We start from the raw sequence: 17,991 nt of genomic DNA, 5'->3' as shown, positions 1-17,991 counted from the left end.
CCAGGTAGGGTTATTTGGGGCCTGGCAGCTCTGGGCACCACTTGATCATCTTACAAGGGTAAGATTCACATGATGTTTCTGTCCTGGCAGTGAGGGCCTTGACCCCAGTCCCTCTGGGGCTAGCTTAGTTTTTCCATCTTAGGGCATTCGGGGGAAGGTCATTCCAAGAGATGTCTCACTCAGATGCAGTTCTCAGGACAGTGAGCATTGCACCCTAAAATAGGTTGTCCCTTAATTTAATTTTTTTTTAAGTTGAAGGCCTAGCAGCCACAAGGCCCTGAGTTCAATCCCCAGTACTACCCAATTATACTCCCCAGTTCTCCCTTAGTTGTGAAAACCTAAATGAAGTTTGAATCTAGTCTAGTTTCTGCAACTTTCCTCCTTTCCTTTGTTGGACTTTCCCGTTTGTCTTGGCCCAGCTGGACCCGATGTGGCATTTTTGAAAGGAGGAACAACGCTGAACCCCCTGAAAAGGTCCTATGCCTCTCTCCCTGCTCCACTCCCAGAACTCGTCCAGCCTGACCCCTTACAACCCCTTGTCTTTTGATCTGGCTCAAGACTGGTGACATTTTACCCAGGGCCTTCTGTCTGTGAAGGAGACCTGGAGTCAGTCTCAGTCTAGAGTCACTGGTGGGTAATGCTAGTCGTGCAGGCCCATCTCAGATTTTCCTCATGTACTCTGCATTCATTCATGCTCACAGCTCTTATTCCAACTGCTGATTCACTCAGGTTCAAGCCCAGGGTCATGTCTAGGAATAGACCAACCTCAGATAAGATTAAAATATGTGTGTCAGAAGCAGAGTAATGTGATAAGACAATGTGTTTGAGAGGAACCTGCAAATTCAGAGGCCATAACTAATTGCTGCAGGCCCTTTTAGTATTATGGATGAGACAGGGGAGGTTCAGGGCTGCTCCAGGCAACTGGGCCAAAGAGGCAGAGGGCAGCTGCTCCTGGGGCTCTCCTGGCCTGTCTCCATGCTGCAATCAGCTCTCCTAGTCCTGACCACCACAGAACATGCTGTTTGCCAATTTCCAACCAGTGACCCTGGGCCTGGGTTAAAATCACAGGAACTAAGGCAGAGTTAATTGCCCCCAGGGGCCTGGCTATAGATCCAAATGGAGTTACACAATCAGAGCTGGAAAGGTTTTCTTTTCAAAAGTTTCCAAGCCTTTCCATTTATATTGGGGATACTGGAGCCCTGAAATCTGTTTGCAGTGCAAGTTGGTTGGTGGAAAAAACTAGAACCCAAATGACAAGGTCCAGGCTTAAGGTCTCTGGCTGTGACTACTGTTCAGAGATCCTGGATATCCTAATATAAGAGGAATCCATTTTATTTATTCATTTTATCTTCTCTTTTTTTGTGTGTGTGGGGGGGTCTGGTCGTGGGGCTTGAACTCAGCCTGGGCACTGTCCCTTAGCTCTTCAGCTCAAGGCTAGCGCTCTATCACTTGAGCCACAGCGCCACTTCTGGCTTTTTTCTTTTTGCTATGTGGTGCTGAGGAATCGAACCCAGGGCCTCAAGCATGCAAGGCAAGCGCTCTACCACTGAGCCACCTTCCCAGCTCTCTTCTCTTTTTTACTTCTTTATTTTATGCTGGTATGAGGGCTTGAATGCAGGGCCTGGGTGCTATCCCTTAGCCTTTTTTTTTTTTGCTCAAGGTTGGTACTCTACCACTTGAGCCACAGATTCACATTTGGAATTTTGTTGATTAGTTGGAGATAAAGGTTCTCAGGGACCTTCTTGTTTGGGTTGGCTTTGAATCTCAGTTCTCAAATCATAGCCTCCTGGAAGTGGCGCTGTGGCTCAAGTGGTAGAGCGCTAGCCTTGAGCTGAAGAGCTGAGGGACAGCGCCCAGGCCCAGAGTTCAGGCCCCATGACGAACCAAAAAAAAAAAAAAAAATCAAATCATAGCCTCCTAAGAAGCTAGGATTATAGGCCTGAGCCACCAGCATCTAGTTCCCCATTTTCTTGAGGAGAAAATATTTGAGAATTTCTTTTTTCCTAGTAAAGGTCAAAAGCAATGTTTGAGGGCTCCAAGTGGATTATTCAAATGTTTACTTAAGTAATCTGTTGAAGTTATTTTTTATTTTGCTGGAAACCAAACTCATAGCCTCCTGTATGTTAGACAAATACCAGGTATCTAACTACTAAACCACATAATCAGACCTTAAAAAAAATTAAATTGGGGGCTGGGAAGATGGCTCAGTGGTAGAGCGCTTGCCTTGCATGCCAGAGGCCCTGGGTTCGATTCCTCAGCACCACATAAGCAAAAAGAAAAAAGCCAGAAGTGGCGCTGTGGCTCAAGTCGTAGAGTGCTAGCCTTGAGCTGAAGAGCTGAGGGACAGCACCCAGGCCCAGAGTTCAGGCCCCACGACCGGACCCCAAAAAAAAAAAATTAAATTGTTTTCCTTCATGTATGTGTGCGTGCTTGCATGCGTGTGTGTGTGTGTGTGTGTGTGTGTGTGTGTGTGTGTGTGTGTGTGTGTGTGTGTGCGCATGCCCCCCAGTACTGGGACTTTAACTGAGGATCTTGAGCTCTTGCTTAGCTTTTCTCTCAAGACTGGTACTCTACCACTTGTGCCATACCTCTACTTCTGCCTTTTGCTGGTTCACTGGAGATAAGTGTCTCAGAACTTTCTACCCAGGCTGGCTTTAAACTGGAATCCTTCTAAGTAACTCCTAAGTCTCCTAAGTAGCTAAGATTCCAGGGATCAGAAAGGTTAGATTCTTTAACCTTACATATTGATTTTGAAAAAAAAAAGACTTTTCTATTCATTAGGAAGCAATTTTATATAATTTTTTAACCCTGCTGGCTGATTGAGGTCATACCCGGCTACTGTGTCTTGCAAAGAGATTTGTTCATAATAGAACACATGGTGAAAATCATTCTCTACAAGAAAGCCCATCAGAACCTGAGCATGGCCTAGATCCCTTTCTGGTGGATATCTAAGCCCTGACTTCAGTGTTCTTTGTCCACATGTATGCGGTTTTATTTCAGGACTCTCCTTCCTTGTTCATTTCACAATGAGGCACCCAGATTGAGGAAGTGAACTCTGAGCATTCAGAGGCTACCCTTGGCAGGCAGCAAAGAGGCCTGACCGCAAGTGACCTGGAAGAACTATCGCTTGCCCTGCTGTCCAATGAACCAGTTGGCAAGGGGAAAAGCTTTCTTCTATCTGGCATTGCATGATCCTAAAGGAAGAACTGGGCTCTTGCTGAGGTAATCATGCAGCATTGAAATGGCAAGCAGAAGGCTGGCAGGTCTACCCCTGGGCAGATGGATCACCTGATGCAGACGTTGGATCCCATACTCTGGGATTGGCTTAAAATGGGGCTGTGTTCAACCAGCCTCCAGGTCTTGGCATCCTGTCAAGCTGCCATTAGATCCAAAGCCTAGAAATAGTGCTGAAACCGTCTGCCGGACTCAGATTGTGGAAGCAGGCAACCATGCAGGTGCTAAACAAACGCTACCCTAACAACTGCCTGCTGACTGTCATGGATCGGTACTCAGCTGTGGTACACAATATGGAGCAGGTGGTGATGATACCCAGCCTCCTGCAGGATGTACAGCTGAATGGGCCTGGGGACCGGGCACAGGACACCCCTGATCTCTATACCTACTTCACCATGCTCAAGACCATCTGCCTGGAAGTGGAACATGGGATGCTCCCCAAGGAAGAGTGGCTGGCCAAGGTGGCAGGTGTCCACACTGACAAGGCTGAGAATGAAATTGCCGAGAGAGTGGAGGCCCAGGAAGAGAGAGTCTCAGAGTTGGACCTGGAGGCCCGGTTCCACCTGCACTTCTCCAGCCTTCATCACATCCTGACCCACCTTACCCTGAAAGCCCAGGAGGTGACAAGGAAGTACCAGGAATTGACAGGCCAGATCCTGTAGGCTGAGAACTCTAGGGTAGGTAATGGTGGCCATGCTAGAGTCCTCTGAGAGATATTTAGGGGAGGGGGAGAGGAAGTAGTGGTATCACCTAATGGGAAGGGGACAGCTTGGCTCAGTGATAGCTGTCTTTACATCAAGGTATTCAGAGCATCACTGGGGAGCACCTGAGACTGGGGCAGCCCTACCAGTTAGCTAACCCAGTATGCATGAATATGATGAGCCTTAATGGAACCATTATGTGTTTGTGTGTGTGTGCATTTATTTGTAAGTATGAATACATGTAAATGTGTGAATTGAGCAAACATTCTCTCAGCTGACTTCTTTAAAAAGCTGATTAGAAGCTGGGTACCACTGGCTCACATCTGTAATTCTAGCTACTTAAGAGGCTGAGATTTGAGGCTTATGATTTGAAGCCAGCACCATCAGGAAAGTCTGAGACTCTTATCTCCAACTAAGCACAAATAAGCCAGAAGTGGAGGTGTGCTGAAGTGGTGGAATGATAGCCTTAAGTGCAAAATTAAGAAACAGTACCCAGGACCTGAGCTCAAGCCCCCAGTATTGGCATGGGCATGTGCACGCGTGCGCGCGCGCGCACACACACACACACACACACACACACACACAGAATCTGATGAAAGCTATGGGCTCTAGTTTAGGTATACAGATAACTGTATATAATTCAGGGAATGTGCCATACCACTAAGGCCCATCCAGGCATCCGTAGCTTCTCTTTAAGCACAAGCGAAGTGCCAATGCAGCCATCACACACTCAACATAGAAACATTTTATTTATTCCTCACAGTCATCCTACAAAGATGGTATTTTTTGTTTTGTTTTTGAGGCAGGGTCTCTTTATGTAGTCTGGCCTGGCCTCTAACACATGATCCTCCTGCCTCAGCCTCCCAAGTGCTGGGAAGAAAAGATGTGTGCCATCATCCTTCACCATCAAAGATGAGTTTAAGGGGCTGGGAAGGTGGCTTGGTGGTAGAGTGCTTGCCTAGCATGCATGAAGCGCTGGGTTCAATTCCTCAGTACCCCATAAACAGAAAAAGTCAGAAGTGGCGCTGTGGCTCACATGGTAGAGTGCTAGCCTTGAGCCAAAGAAGCTCAGGGACAGTGCCCAGGCCCTGAGTTCAAGCCCCAAGACTAGCAAAAAAAAAAAAAAAAAAAAGGAATAAAGATGAGTTTGCCGGGCGCCGGTGGCTCACGCCTGTAATCCTAGCTACTCAGGAGGCTGAGATCTGAGAATCGCGGTTCAAAGCCAGCCCGGGCAGGAGAGACCGTGAGACTCCTATCTCCAATAAACCACCAGAAAACCGGAAGTGGTGCTGTAGCTCAAGTGGTAGAGCGCTCGCCTTGAGCTGAAGAGCTGAGGGACAGTGCCCAGGCCGAGTTCAAGCCCCCCAACCGACAAAAAAAAAAAAAAAAAAAAAAAAAAGAAAAAAGAAAGAAAGATGAGTTTAATTCCATTTTGCAAATGAAGACACTTAACCCAAGGGAGGTGTATTGGCTTAGGTGTACGTTGTGAAATCTGTGTGTGTGGCAGTGCGTTCCAGTGTCTAATCAAGTCATAGAACTTGCAAAAGTGTACTTATGAGGCATGCTGTTGAGGCTGCTTATGGTACCCCCTTTGCAATGGGCAGGGGTGCACTTGCCTTTCCAGGTTGCAACCAGCCTAAAGGAAAGCCAAGGGACTGGACACTGAGACTTGAACTGCCCCATACTCACTCAGTGTGGAAGCACCAAGGTGCTGGGAAGCCCTGCTGTGTGCTCACATGCGTGTGCGCTGGAGTCTGAGCCCAGATATCCCCACAGGGGTTGGGTTGTCAGGTGCGAGTGGGCAGCTACCCAAGCTGGCGGTGGCACAGGAGGCAAGTGGGCTTGGTCCATTTGTGAGTGTCCCTCATGAGTAACGAATGGGAGAAACTGGACCATGGCACTTGCCAGGTCTGGTTTATTGTTTTGTTTGTAGCACTGGGGATTCAGACCCAGGACCTTGTGCAAGTAGGTTATGGCTCTACCACTGCGTCACATCCCCAGCCTACTTGCCACCCATGCTTCATGATAAACTAGCTTCATCAGTTATAAACCACATCCATATCCATCAGAACCTCAAAGGTTCCTAAGGTCGGTAATATGGAACAGGATTTTTATCTCATTTACTAGTAAAGGAATTAAAGCCAGAGAGGCTACATGACTCAAATGTATATAGGAAGAGAACAAAACCAAGACTAGATCCAAGTACAGTGATACATGCCTGTAATCCCAGTACTTAGGAGGCTAAGGCAAAAGGATTTCAAGTTCAAGGCCAGCTTGGGCAAAAAACAAAACAAAACAAAAAAAAAAAAACAAAAAACAAGGTAGGCTCCATCTTTGAACTGAGTGTTCTGTCCATCATACCACTCTGCTATTCTGGGTTAATGAAATGGCCACTTCCCCCACAGGGCCTACAGAAAAATAATTTCAGGTACTTTCTTCAGCTCAAAGCCAAACTGAACTTCAACCCTGTTTTTGGCTCCCCTTGAGGCTTCCTGGACTGCCTTCCAATTTTTTTTTTTTTTGTCGGTCCTGGGGCTTGAACTCTGGGCCTGGTCGCTGTCCTTCAGCTTTTCAGCTCAAGGTGAGTACTCTACCACTTGAGCCACAGCGCCATTTCTGGTTTTCTGGTGGTTTATTGGAGATAAGAGTCTCATGGACTTTCCTGCCTGGACTGGCTTTGAACTGTGATCCTCAGATCTCAGTCTCCTGAGTAGCTAGGATTACAGGAATGAGCCACCCGTGACCAGCCCAAAGGTTTTTTGTTTTGGTTGGCCGTAGGGCTTGAACTCTGGGCTTGGGCGCTGTTCCTGGGCTCTTCAGCTCAAGGTGAGCACTCTACCGCTTGAGCCACAGCACCACTTCCCCCAAAGGTTCTTGAATTAAGCCAGGGGCCTCAGGGGAGCTGAGTCTTGTCTTGATTCCAGCACTAATGAGCTGTGAGGCCTTGGCTTTGGGTTCGTCTCCTCACTGCAGGATAATGGCCGTAAAAATAACAACTAGCATTGAGTAGTGTGTAAATCACTTGCCTATTAATTATCTAATGAACTATTACCTTTAACAGATTAAAAAAAATAAAAACAAAAACCCTGGAGTTCTGAGAAGTAAAGCAAACTACAGATTGAGTAAATTGCAAAATCTTGGTCTAACTCTAATCTCACTCCCTATGTCCACACGGCGGATTTTCTGATCCTTACAGTCTCAGAATTCTGCAGTCTTAGCTGGGAGCAGGATTGGGAATTAGCATTATCTAATACTGTGGCAATAATTCCGCAAGGTGCTGCTGGTGGCTCACGCCTGTAATCCTAGCTACTCAGGAGACTGAGATCTAAGGATCACAGTTTGAAACCAGCCTGGGCAAGAAAGATCATGAAACTTTCTCCAATTAAACACCCCAAAAAGCCAGAAGTGGAGCTGTGGCTCAAAGTGGTAGAGTGCTAACCTCGAACAAAGCTCAATGAAAATGCATAGGCCCTGAGTTCAAGCCCCAGGATTGGCACAAAAATAAATGTGAAGAAGTCAAACAAGTGATCCTAGGATAGTTTGACTTTCCAGAAGTGCTGCCAAATTTCCAAAAGCAATGTCAACATTTGTTTTTCATTGCACTTTCTACTTCAGTAGGCATGTGACAGCACTTCAGTTGTTTGCATTTGTACTGATCTGGCTTTTAAAATTTTTATGCTCTCCACAGGTCACTCTCCCCGAGTGGGGATGACTCACAGCAAGCAGTTCATCAGCCTGGAGAGCAGCAAGACTGGGATTGGCAGCTGGAAGTGAAGGCGGCTTGTGTCTCAGGGATGCTTCTGGACCTTCTTCCAAGAACCAATTTTTGGAATCCAATCACTGGCCCATCTGAGGATGTTTGTTGCAATTTTTAACTCCCTCATGCAGCTCAGGATGGTGGCCAGTGTGGTTCAAGAGGGACTGGATGTTAGTCTGATGTCTAGTGTGGAACAGTAGAAAGAGCCAACGTGTTGGCCATGAGCAATGCTTACATCCCTCCTCTTGGCAGTTATCCACTCTGTGATCTCAGACAAGTTATTCACACAGGAGTCTAGATTCCTGCAGGTGTAGAATAGGAATACGGTTACCTACCTCACCAAGTACAAAAATAACGCAAGACAAATCAAAAGCACCTGACTTATGAGAGCCATTAATGGGCTATTTTTCTCACACTGTCCTCCGTATTTTCTCTGTTCCTTCCCTTTTATCTTCTAGAACTAAGAGGTGAGTGGCTCACCTGATACCTGCTGATCACTGAAGTGTCCCGGTGAACCATAAACCTATTTATTGCAGTAACAAATAAAAAAATCTAAAACCAACCACCTGTTTTTACACATTTCATTATTTCTCAAGCCCTTTCTCTGACAGTTATAGTTTCACTTTTTTTTTTTTTTAACAAGTGGCAGAATTCTTTGGATTTTGGCCAGAAACCATTTGGCACTATACATACTGCCACCCAATTTAGAATCATTGTGTAAGTTTGTGTATGTATGTTTTCCTAATCTCTAAAACCTGATTACAAAATCTAAACTTGAAAATAAAAATTTGGGGGATAAGCCTTTGGATTTGATTAAGCAATAAATAATAGCTTTGGAATAGGGGTATGGCTCAAGTGAATAAGAATGCTTCAATCCAATCACCTGCAGTAAATGTCACAGACGGAAGAAGTCAGTTATCTATATATATAATCCTAGCCATTCAGGAAGCTGAGATCTGAGGATCATGGTTCAAAGCCAGGCCAAGCAGGAGTCTGTGAGACTCTTATCTCCAAGTTATAAGCAATAAAGCTGAGTGAGGTGGCTTGAGTCTGTCATCTTAAACTATGTAGGAGGCTGAGACTGAGAGGACTGACATTCCAGGCCAGTGTATGCAGAAACGTCTATGATTCCATCTCAAATGAAGCTGTGGGGAGAGTGGTCGCATCAACCTGTCATCCCAGCTAAAACCTGTAAACCTAAAACAAGTGGTACACAGTCCAGGCATGAAACAAGACCCAATCTCAAAAATAATCAGCAGAGCTGGGTGTTGATAACTCACACCTGTAATCCTAGCTATTCAGAAGGCTAGGATCTAAGGACTGTGGTTTGAAGCCAGCCTGGGAAAGTCCGAAAAACTAATCTCCAATTAAGTACCAGAAAAGCCGGAAGTGGAACTGTTACTCAAGGGCAGAGAGTGAAAATGCTCAAGGATAGCTCCTTAGCCCTGAGTTCAAGTCCCAGGATCAGCACCCTCCCCGGTCCCCACCCCCCTCAAACCTGCATGATAAAGAGCTGGATGAATGGCTGAGAAGTAGTACCTGCCTATGAAAAGTGAGGCCCAAATTCAAACTCTAGTAATGCCAAACAAACAAACAACAAAAAACCCCGAGTCAGAGTAGTCATAACTATTTTAATTATAGGTATTAACATCTAGATTAACACAAACCAGTTGTCATGGAAACATGTTCCATAAAATTAAGAAATAAGAGGAAATAGAAGCAAGTTTTTGAAGACTTCAACGTACTGGATGGAATTCTTCAAGAATTTCACTGTAGGTTTTCTTTTCTATAAAAGAGCATGAAAATTTTATTTTCAAAATTATGTTTTAAAAATTGTATTTTTTGTTGGGGGTCAGTGGCTCACACCTATAATCCTAGCTACTCAGGAGGCTGAGATCTGAGGATTGAAGTTCAAAGACAGCCCAAACATGAAACTCCATGAGACTCTTATTTCCAATTAGCACCAAAAAAGTTGGAAGTGGAGCTGTGGCTCAAGTGGTAAAGTGCTAGCCTTGAGCAATAAAGCTCAGGGACAGTGCCCAGGCCCTGAGTTCAAGCCCCAGAACTGACACACTGACACACACAAAATAAATTACATTCTTAATCTTACCTGTTATGGTCTCAATGTTTGTGTCCCCCAAAGAATTCACATGTTGAAACCTAGTTTCCAAGCTACAGTGTTAAGAGGTGAGGCCTTTGGGAGGTGACTTGGTCATCCTGTTACAAATGGGATTAATTCCCTTCTAAAATACACGAGAGCTTGTCTTTGTACTTTTTTCCCCGTATACTAGGGACTGAACTCGTGATTTCATACATACTAGGCAAGCATTCTGCCGCTTGAGCAATGGTCCCAGCCCTTCTTTGTCCCTTCAAATATGAAAACAGAGCAAGAAGGTGCCACCCAGGAAGCCCAGTAAACCAGATAGTGAACTCTTGGTTCCTTGATTTGAACTTCCCAGCAGCCTCCAGAATTGTGACAACAATTTCCTATTGTTTATAAATTACCTACTCTAATGTAGATCTAACGGATAAATACAGACCCCTAAGAATTTCTTTGTTTACTTGTCCTAAACAAGAATTTGTTAATTATTGGTATGTTCTTTATGAATCTGTGGTGATAACATGGTTGGCAGGATAGACAAGGTGCTGCTGGGGGTATTCTGGTTGAAGGGTATAGGAGGAATAAACAGATCAGCAGGGATAAGCTAGGGGAGACCAGTAGCTGAGGTGGCCAAGGCCTCTGTGGCCCTGCTGTCAGTGCAGGGGGCGCCTGGCACACGTGCCAGGGCTCTGCTACTCCAGAGACAGGAGGAGGCTGTGAGGCTATCTAGACATTAGTTCCCTCCTGCTTATGGAGGGGATTAGAAATACCTAGGCAAAGATCCAGAAGTCTTGGGGCTAAAGACTCTCAGCCACTGGGCTGGGAAGGTGGCTCGGTGGTAGAGCGCTTGCCTTGCATGCCTGAGGCCCTGGGTTTGATTCCTCAGCACCACATAAGCAAAAAGAAAAAAGCCAGAAGTGGCGCTGTGGCTCAAGTGGTAGAGTGCTAGCCTTGAGCTGAAGAGCTGAGGGACAGCGCCCAGGCCCAGAGTTCAGGCCCCAAGACTGGACCAAAAAAAAAAAAAAAAGACTCTCAGCCACTAGGCCTCACTTCTAGGAAACAATATTTCCCAAAGATTCCTTCCAGCCCTAATATCTGAGTACTCCCCATTCCTGATACATCCCTCTACATGGCTTTCTACTGGCAAAAAAACAAACAAAATTGTATCTCCCATCAAACCTAGAGCCTTGCACATTTTAGACAAGTGCTCTACAACATCCCTAGCTCAAAGTTGTATTTTTTTTGTCAGTCCTGTGGCTTGAACTCAGGGGATGGGGGCACTGTCCCTGAGGTTTTTTGCAAGGTTAGCACTCTATCACTTTGACCCACAGCTGTACTTCCAGTTTTCTAGTTGTTAATTGGAGATGAGTCCCATGGACTTTCCTGCACAGGGTGGCTTCAAACTGTGGTTCTCTCGGATGTGAGGGCGATCTGGCTGCGACATCTGTCACCCCATTGATCGCCAGGGTTGATTCGGCTCATCTGGCTGGCTAGGCGGGTGTCCCCTTCCTCCCTCACCGCTCCATGTGCGTCCCTCCCGAAGCTGCGCGCTTGGTCGAAGAGGACGACCATCCCCGATAGAGGAGGACCGGTCTTCGGTCAAGGGTATACGAGTAGCTGCGCTCCCCTGCTAGAACCTCCAAACAAGCTCTCAAACTGTGGTTCTCTTATCTCAGCCACCTGGGTGGCTAGTATTATAGGTGTGAGCCACCAGTGCCTGGCTTCCCAAGCTGTATTTTTTTTTTAATCTATCAAATATCAAAAATGTCACTTCTGTTACTGAAATATTCATTCATGTATTTAATAAGAATCTGTGTCAAAACACTGGAAACTCTGGTAAGACAAACTGTCCTAGTTAAAGCTAGATATGGTGGTACACACCTGTAATCTTTTTTTTTTTTTTTTTTTGGGTCAGTTGTGGGGCTTGAACTCTGGGCCTGGGCACTGTCCCTCAGCTCTTCAGCTCAAGGCTAGTGCTCTACCACAGTGCCACTTCCAGGCTTTTCTGCTTATGTGGTGCAGAGGAATTGAACCCAGGGCCTCATGCATGCAAGGCAAGCACTCTACCACTGAGCCACCTTCCCAGTCCCCTACACCTGTAATTTTAGCAAGTGGTAGATGGAGGCAGAAGGATCTTTAGTTCAATGAAAGCCCAAGCTATACAGTAAGTCACTGTCTCAAAAAATTTTTTTTAAAAAGCCTGGCAGGTTAAATACAAAGAGTTTACAAAGAGTATATATATATATACTCACCTGTGTGTACACATAGATAACAACAAGCAATAAAACTCATCCTACTGCTGGGTGCTGGTGGCTCACACCTGTCCTAGCTACTCAGGAGGCTGAGATCTGAGAATCATGGTTCAAAGCCATCTGGGGCAGGATAGTGCCTAAGACTTCTGTCTCCAATTAACCACCAAAAAAGCCAGAATAGAGATATGATTCAAGTGGTAGAACACTAGCTTCAAGCACATGAGCTCAGGGACAGCACCCAGGCCCTGAGTTCAAGTCCCAGGACAAGCACAAAAACAGATTAAAAATCTGATCCTACAATGTATGATGAGGGAAATTCAGTGGCAGAAGGCTTCACTGATGATAAATCTTGAAGAGGAATTTGCTTTGCGCATGGAGCCAGAGGAGGAAGAATGTATCAGGAGGAAGGTATAACACAGTCTAAGTAATACAGGGCAGACTGAGGACAAACATTTCCCAAGCTTCCTGCACTGAGAAAGAAGAATACAAAGAGCTTGGCTACATCAACTGCTGGCCTCCTAGCTTATCCCTGTTCTCTGTTTAAGCCTTCACCTTTCAGCTAGGATTTTCCTGGTAGCACCCTGGAAGAGATGAATGATGGGAGAAGAGACAGGGTTACTTGCTCTGTGAAAGCTCTGTGCTAGAAGCTGGGGAAATAAAGATGAGGCAATAGTCTAGAGAGGAAGACATAGTATGGCAGTATTTCTACCAGAGAATAGGAAATGTGCCACCCTAAGAAGTCTATTCTATGGGGCAATCAATAGCTTTATTATCTCTCTATTATCTATCTATCTATCTATCTATCTATCTATCTATCTATCTATCTATCTATCTTTGTGCAAGTCCTGGGGCTTGAATTCAGGGCCTGGGCCCCATCCCTGAGCTTTTGTGCTCAAGGATAGTACTCTACCACTTTGAGCCATAGCACCATATCTGGCTTTTTGGTACTTAAGTGGAGATAAAGAGTTTCATGGGTTTTCCTGCCTGGGCTAGTTTTGAACCTTGATCCTCAGATCTCGGCCTCTTGAGTAGCTAGGGTTACAGATATGAACCACCAGTGTCCAACTTCAATAGCTATTTTAAACAGAGGTGTGATCAGACCTGTTGTTAGCAAAAGTAAGGCCAAAGGCAGAAATGAACTAGAGTTAAGCTCAGCATCCAATCAAGAGATTATCACCAGGGGAATAGCCATGGGAAGAGAGGAGAGTTCAAACTTGAGCAGATGGTTTGGGAAGACAGAGGGAACATGAATTTCATTTACTGTCCAAGGGAAAACAAGAGGTACAAAGAATTAGTCAGAAACTGGACAAATTAATTCAAGGAGAAGCTGTGCATGGTAGTACAGGCAGAGGTGGAAAGATCACAAGTTCAAGGGCTACAGGGTGACTTCTAGTCCAGTCTGGGACACATGAGCTCAAGAGAAAGATGGGGAGCCAGTATAGGAAAGAAGTACCAGAGGCCACATCACCGATACGATTAACCAGGGAAAATGATGCAGAATAAAGAAAGGTTTTTCACAATTAACTTGAAATACCTTTTTTAGGAAAATCTTCTGGATGTGATTTTATATATGCAAACATGTCGTGGTCCCTCAAAGCAAAAATATACTCTTGACGTCTTAAAAGATAATATCCAACAAAAAAAAAGGAAGTAACATATAGAAGCTGGCGATGCAAACCTAAAATTAAAAAGTAAAAATTAGTCATTGTACATAAAGGATTACATTTTTTAAACAGTTCAGGTGTATCATCAACTCTTATGCTACCTTTTCCAAGATTTTTTTTCTTTGTGTGTGTGTGTGCCAGAACTAGGGCTTGAACTCAGGGTCTGGGTGCCATCCCTTAGCTTTTTTGCTCAAGGCTGGCATTCTACCATGAGAGACACAGTTCCATTTCTGGCTTCTCTGTGGTTAAATGGGTTTTCTTGCTCAGGTTGTCTTTGAACCATGATCCCCAGATATCAGCCTGTTGGTTTGTTTTTTTTTTAGCAGGACTCAGGACTGGTGGTATATGGCTGAGTTACACATTCTACACTGGCTATCTACCTATCCATGCAAATATCAGGGCTTGAACTCAGGACTCTGTGCTCTCACCTGGCTTTTTCAGTGCATGGCTGGTGCTCTATTGTAAACTATACTTACAGTCCAACATTTTTGCTGGTTAACTGGAAACAAAAGTCTCAGGGACTTTTCTGCCCAGGCTTCAAATTGTAATCCTCGCATCTCAGCCTCCTGAGTAGCCAAGATTACAGGACTAATCAACAATGGGACCAAGGGTTTTTTGTTTGTTTGGTTTTGGTACTTGGGAACTGAATTCACGATCTCATACACTGAGCTAAGCAGACATGATATGCAACCAATAAATGCTGCTGAGGAGAATGCTTTCAATAAAGTCTTCAAAATCTACAATTTCCAAGACCATCTAGGGAAATTGAAGGAACTCAGGACACTGACTTACATTCCTCAGGATTAGAAAACATCCCTAGAACCACATGGCTACTCTGCTCTTCTCTCAGAAATGCTAAACTGACAACAATGAAATGAGAGTAAGTGGTATATATTTCATATTTTGGTCAACTTTTACTTTCTCTGGAATGTTCTTCCTCCCATCTGTACCACTTTCTTGCTCTCAAAGCACTCTACTCACTCTGTCTCTATCAAAGTATGTACCTTCACACAGAGATCAGTAATGGATTATTTACTTATTTGCCTCCTTGACTTCACTAGAAGCTACTTAAGGACAAGAGTGCTGTTTCTCATCCCACACACCCAGTAACCTAGAGAAAAGTTAAGTCAATGTTGAACAAATAAATGGTTAACTGTCTGTGTAACAATTCATCATAAAGAAAAGGAACTTGCTTAGGACCTTCTGTGTATTAGACATTTTATCTATAGAACCTCATTCACTCCCACAACAAACATGTACAAATTAATGTTTTGTAGATGGGAAAACTTTGGCTCTGAACACCTAAAATGACTGCTGGAAAGCAGTGGAACACAGCTATATCGCTCCCAAGTGGAGTTCTTTTCATTATACCTATGACAGGTTGGCCAAGTGTGGGGTGAAAAGGGAGACAACCTCATGTTCCCAGAGATGGAAATGGACAAAGGTCATTCTGTACTGAGGGGTCAGGTACAAAGAGATGGGATTTCACTATTTAAGCATGGCAGCTTCATAGGCTCAGAGCTGACCTCCAGGTATGACATAGAAAGAGGCTCAAATGGGGTGATTTCTAGTTGCCTGAGCCTCTGAATTCATTCTCTTTCTCTCTGTGCTGCTTAGCTCAGATTCATGTTTCGTACTGCTGACAAAGTGACTTTACAGCACAGCTTTGATCACTGCACTCCTCCAGCTCTCAGAAGCTCGTAAGCTTGCCTATCTAGAGAATTGTCACCCACCTACCTAATCTTTGTAGCCTCTTTTCATTACCCTACCTGTACACTAAAATCAAATGCTCCTCAATCATAGGTCCTTACCTCTACTTGCTTCTACTATTCCCAAAGACCTAGAATGCTTGCTCATTTTCTAAGTTCTGCCTAATAATCAAAGCTGAGTTAAAAAAATATCTTTTCCAAAAAGATCCATTGTTCTCAGCACAGGTACTGTATCAATCATTATCAACAGAATTCTGACAGAAGGCCAAGACATAATAGGAAATACACGTTGCTCAGTGTTGAGCCTCCTATTCTAAGTATGGTCCCTAGACTAAGAGCAGTAACAACATTGTGAAAATGTGGGTATGCAGGTACCAGGGCTTGAATGCTGCGCCTCAATCTCTGCTTGGCTTTTTTTCCTTTTCATGCTGGTGCTTTACCATTTGAGCCATGCCTTCAGCCCTGTTCTTTATTGGTTATTTTGGAGATGGAGTCACAGGCATTTTTCTACTCAGATTGGCTTTGAACCACAATCCTCAGATCTCAATCTCCTAAATAGCTAGGATTACAGGCCACAGCCCCAGGCTAGTACCTGGAAGATCATAACATCAGGCTCCTCCTCTAAACCTTATGAAATCAGAATCTGCATGTTAACAAAAATCCCTAGAATACTGTCATATCCAGGAAGTCTGAGAAGCATACACACCGAGCTTTACAAACAGGCTCTGCTATGTTTAGCCATGTGACCTTGGGCAGGCTGCTTTAACCTCTCTTGTATTATTTGTGGGTAACCCCTCCCCACGCTGTTTTTGAGATCTCCATGTTAGGATACCCACTAAGTGTGAGCAGTGCCATGGCTTAAAGAAGGACGCTCATTTTTGCCCTCAGCAAATTGACAGGGGGCAGTCCAGGGTCCTTCTGAGATTCGCTTCTTAGTTTCCTCAAGCAAAAAAACGAATAAGGTAGACCGAGCGTGGAGCGCACAGCGCGAGACAGGTGGAACTTAGAGCCTCCAGGCGCCTCTTCCTAGCAGCCCCCCGCCCCCCGATCGCCTCCCCTCCCCCGCCCCGCTAGGGCGCCCCACGGCGCCGGCCGAGGCCCAGACGCCCTGCGACCCCGCGGCCCCGCGCGGGCTCACCGCTGGTCAAAACAGGCCTCTGCCGGAGCGCGTTGTCCAACAGGCCGGCGCCGTAACCCAGAAGGCCCGAGAAGAGAAGCCGCGGGTCGGTCAGCTTGGGCGGAGGCAGGTTCCGAGCCTCATCCGGTAAGAACCTTAAGGGCTCTCGGCCCGGCCGTCCGTCCATCATGGTGACGTCGTTTTCCCTGGAGGCCTGGCCTCACACCTCTAGTGACAAGAAGACCACCTCGACCTCCGCCCGGGCCGGAGACGCCTGCGCTCTCCTTCCCAGTTCCCCGCTGAAGGGCAGCGAGCGCGGCAGTGCAGCGCCCAAACGCTTCCCCCAGCGTGCTTCCGCCGGAAGCCGCTTCCCGAAATTCCGCACTGCGGAAGGGCCCGCGCGGCTCACCTGTTGGGTTGCACGGACGGGCGGGAGGGTGGAGATTTGGACGTCTGCCACCACCAGGTGAAGTACGTGGAAGGAGCCAAACTGGGCAAAATCATTTTTTTTTTTAACCCTTTAATTTGTTATTATGGAGGTGATGTACAGAGGGGCTGCAGTTTCGTAAGTCAGTACATTTCTTTTTGGACAATGTCAGCTTTGTCCTAGTCTTTCCCTTCCGTCCCTACCCGCAAGTTGTATAGTTCATTTTCCACGTACTGTCTAGTGAGTACTACTGCTGCATGTTTACCCTTTTTCCAGACCAGTTCCTTTATCTAGAATTACCTCTTCCTCGGGATCCTTCAGCAAAGATTTACCTTTCACCCAACACAAAAAGTGTGCATGAAGGGTATCTTCTTGAAAATCATAAATTGATACCCCACAAAAGCTAGTTTTTCACCTGTAATCTAGATACTCAGGGGGCTGAGATCTGAGGATTGTGGTTTAAAGCCAGTTCAGGCAGTAAAGTTCCTGAGACTCTTATCTCCAATTAATCACCAAAAACCAGAGCCAGAAGTAGAGCTGTGGCTCAAATGCTAGCCCTGAGCATAAGAGCTAGGCACAATGCCTAAGCCCCAAGTTCAAGCCCCACTACAAGCACAAAACAAAAAAAACTGTAAGGAAAAGCATGAGAAGGAAGAAGTCCTATAAGATAGCAACACTCAAATTTGAAGTTGTGTGGTGGATACATAGATGTATCCATTTTATTTTTTTGTGCCAGTCCTGGAGCTTGAACTCAGGGCCTTGAGCTGTCTTTGAGCTTTTTTTTTTTTTTTTGCTTATGCTTTACCAAATTGAGTTACATTCTTATCTCCAGTGAGCAATCAAAAAGCTGGAAGTAGATAAGGCTAAAGTGACAGAGCACCCCCCCCCCCAATAAAAAAAGCTAGAGTGAAGCTCTGAGTTCAAAGACCAGTACTAACACAAAAACTAAGCACTAATTTCCTCTTCCTTCACCTCCCAGACATTGGCAACTAATCCTTATTACTGTATTTTGAGTATGTTAGATACATC

At 45.4% G+C, this 17,991-nt stretch overlaps 2 protein-coding genes across 2 annotated transcripts; one reads left to right on the top strand and one right to left on the bottom strand.

The window, feature by feature from the left end:
* Window positions 1–3,177: 3,177 nt before the first annotated feature.
* Thrsp (thyroid hormone responsive) lies at window positions 3,178–8,531 on the top strand. Its single transcript, XM_070034927.1, has 2 exons — window positions 3,178–3,911; window positions 7,624–8,531. The coding sequence occupies exon 1, from the start codon at window positions 3,450–3,452 to the stop codon at window positions 3,894–3,896; it is 447 nt and encodes a 148-aa protein (XP_069891028.1). The 5' UTR covers window positions 3,178–3,449; the 3' UTR covers window positions 3,897–3,911; window positions 7,624–8,531.
* Window positions 8,532–9,303: 772 nt separating this feature from the next.
* On the bottom strand, window positions 9,304–16,861 carry Ndufc2 (NADH:ubiquinone oxidoreductase subunit C2). The gene is made up of 3 exons (XM_070034926.1): window positions 16,557–16,861; window positions 13,580–13,723; window positions 9,304–9,478 (listed from the first exon to the last, which is right to left on the bottom strand). The coding sequence occupies exons 1-3, from the start codon at window positions 16,723–16,725 to the stop codon at window positions 9,429–9,431; spliced, it is 363 nt and encodes a 120-aa protein (XP_069891027.1). The 5' UTR covers window positions 16,726–16,861; the 3' UTR covers window positions 9,304–9,428.
* Window positions 16,862–17,991: the final 1,130 nt, after the last annotated feature.

Source organism: Dipodomys merriami, unplaced genomic scaffold, assembly GCF_024711535.1.
Source record: "Dipodomys merriami isolate MVZ:Mamm:240054 unplaced genomic scaffold, mDipMer1.0.p SCAF_25, whole genome shotgun sequence".
In the NCBI taxonomy this organism is placed as follows: domain Eukaryota; kingdom Metazoa; phylum Chordata; class Mammalia; order Rodentia; family Heteromyidae; genus Dipodomys; species Dipodomys merriami.
Note: the sequence above shows the minus strand (reverse complement) of the source record. Positions and strands in the feature narration are given on the sequence as shown.

Bases quoted from the DNA above. Each gene is read 5' to 3' on its own strand.
- Ndufc2 (XM_070034926.1), bottom strand. From the start codon at position 16,725: ATGATGGACGGACGGCCGGGCCGAGAGCCCTTAAGGTTCTTACCGGAT. The intron at 13,724-16,556 runs GTGAGCCCGCGC...TTTTAATTTTAG, and splicing joins GAGGCCTGTTTTGACCAGCG to GTTTGCATCGCCAGCTTCTA. The intron at 9,479-13,579 runs GTATTTCAAGTT...GCTCTTTTATAG, and splicing joins AGAAGATTTTCCTAAAAAAG to AAAAGAAAACCTACAGTGAA.
- Thrsp (XM_070034927.1), top strand. From the start codon at position 3,450: ATGCAGGTGCTAAACAAACGCTACCCTAACAACTGCCTGCTGACTGTC.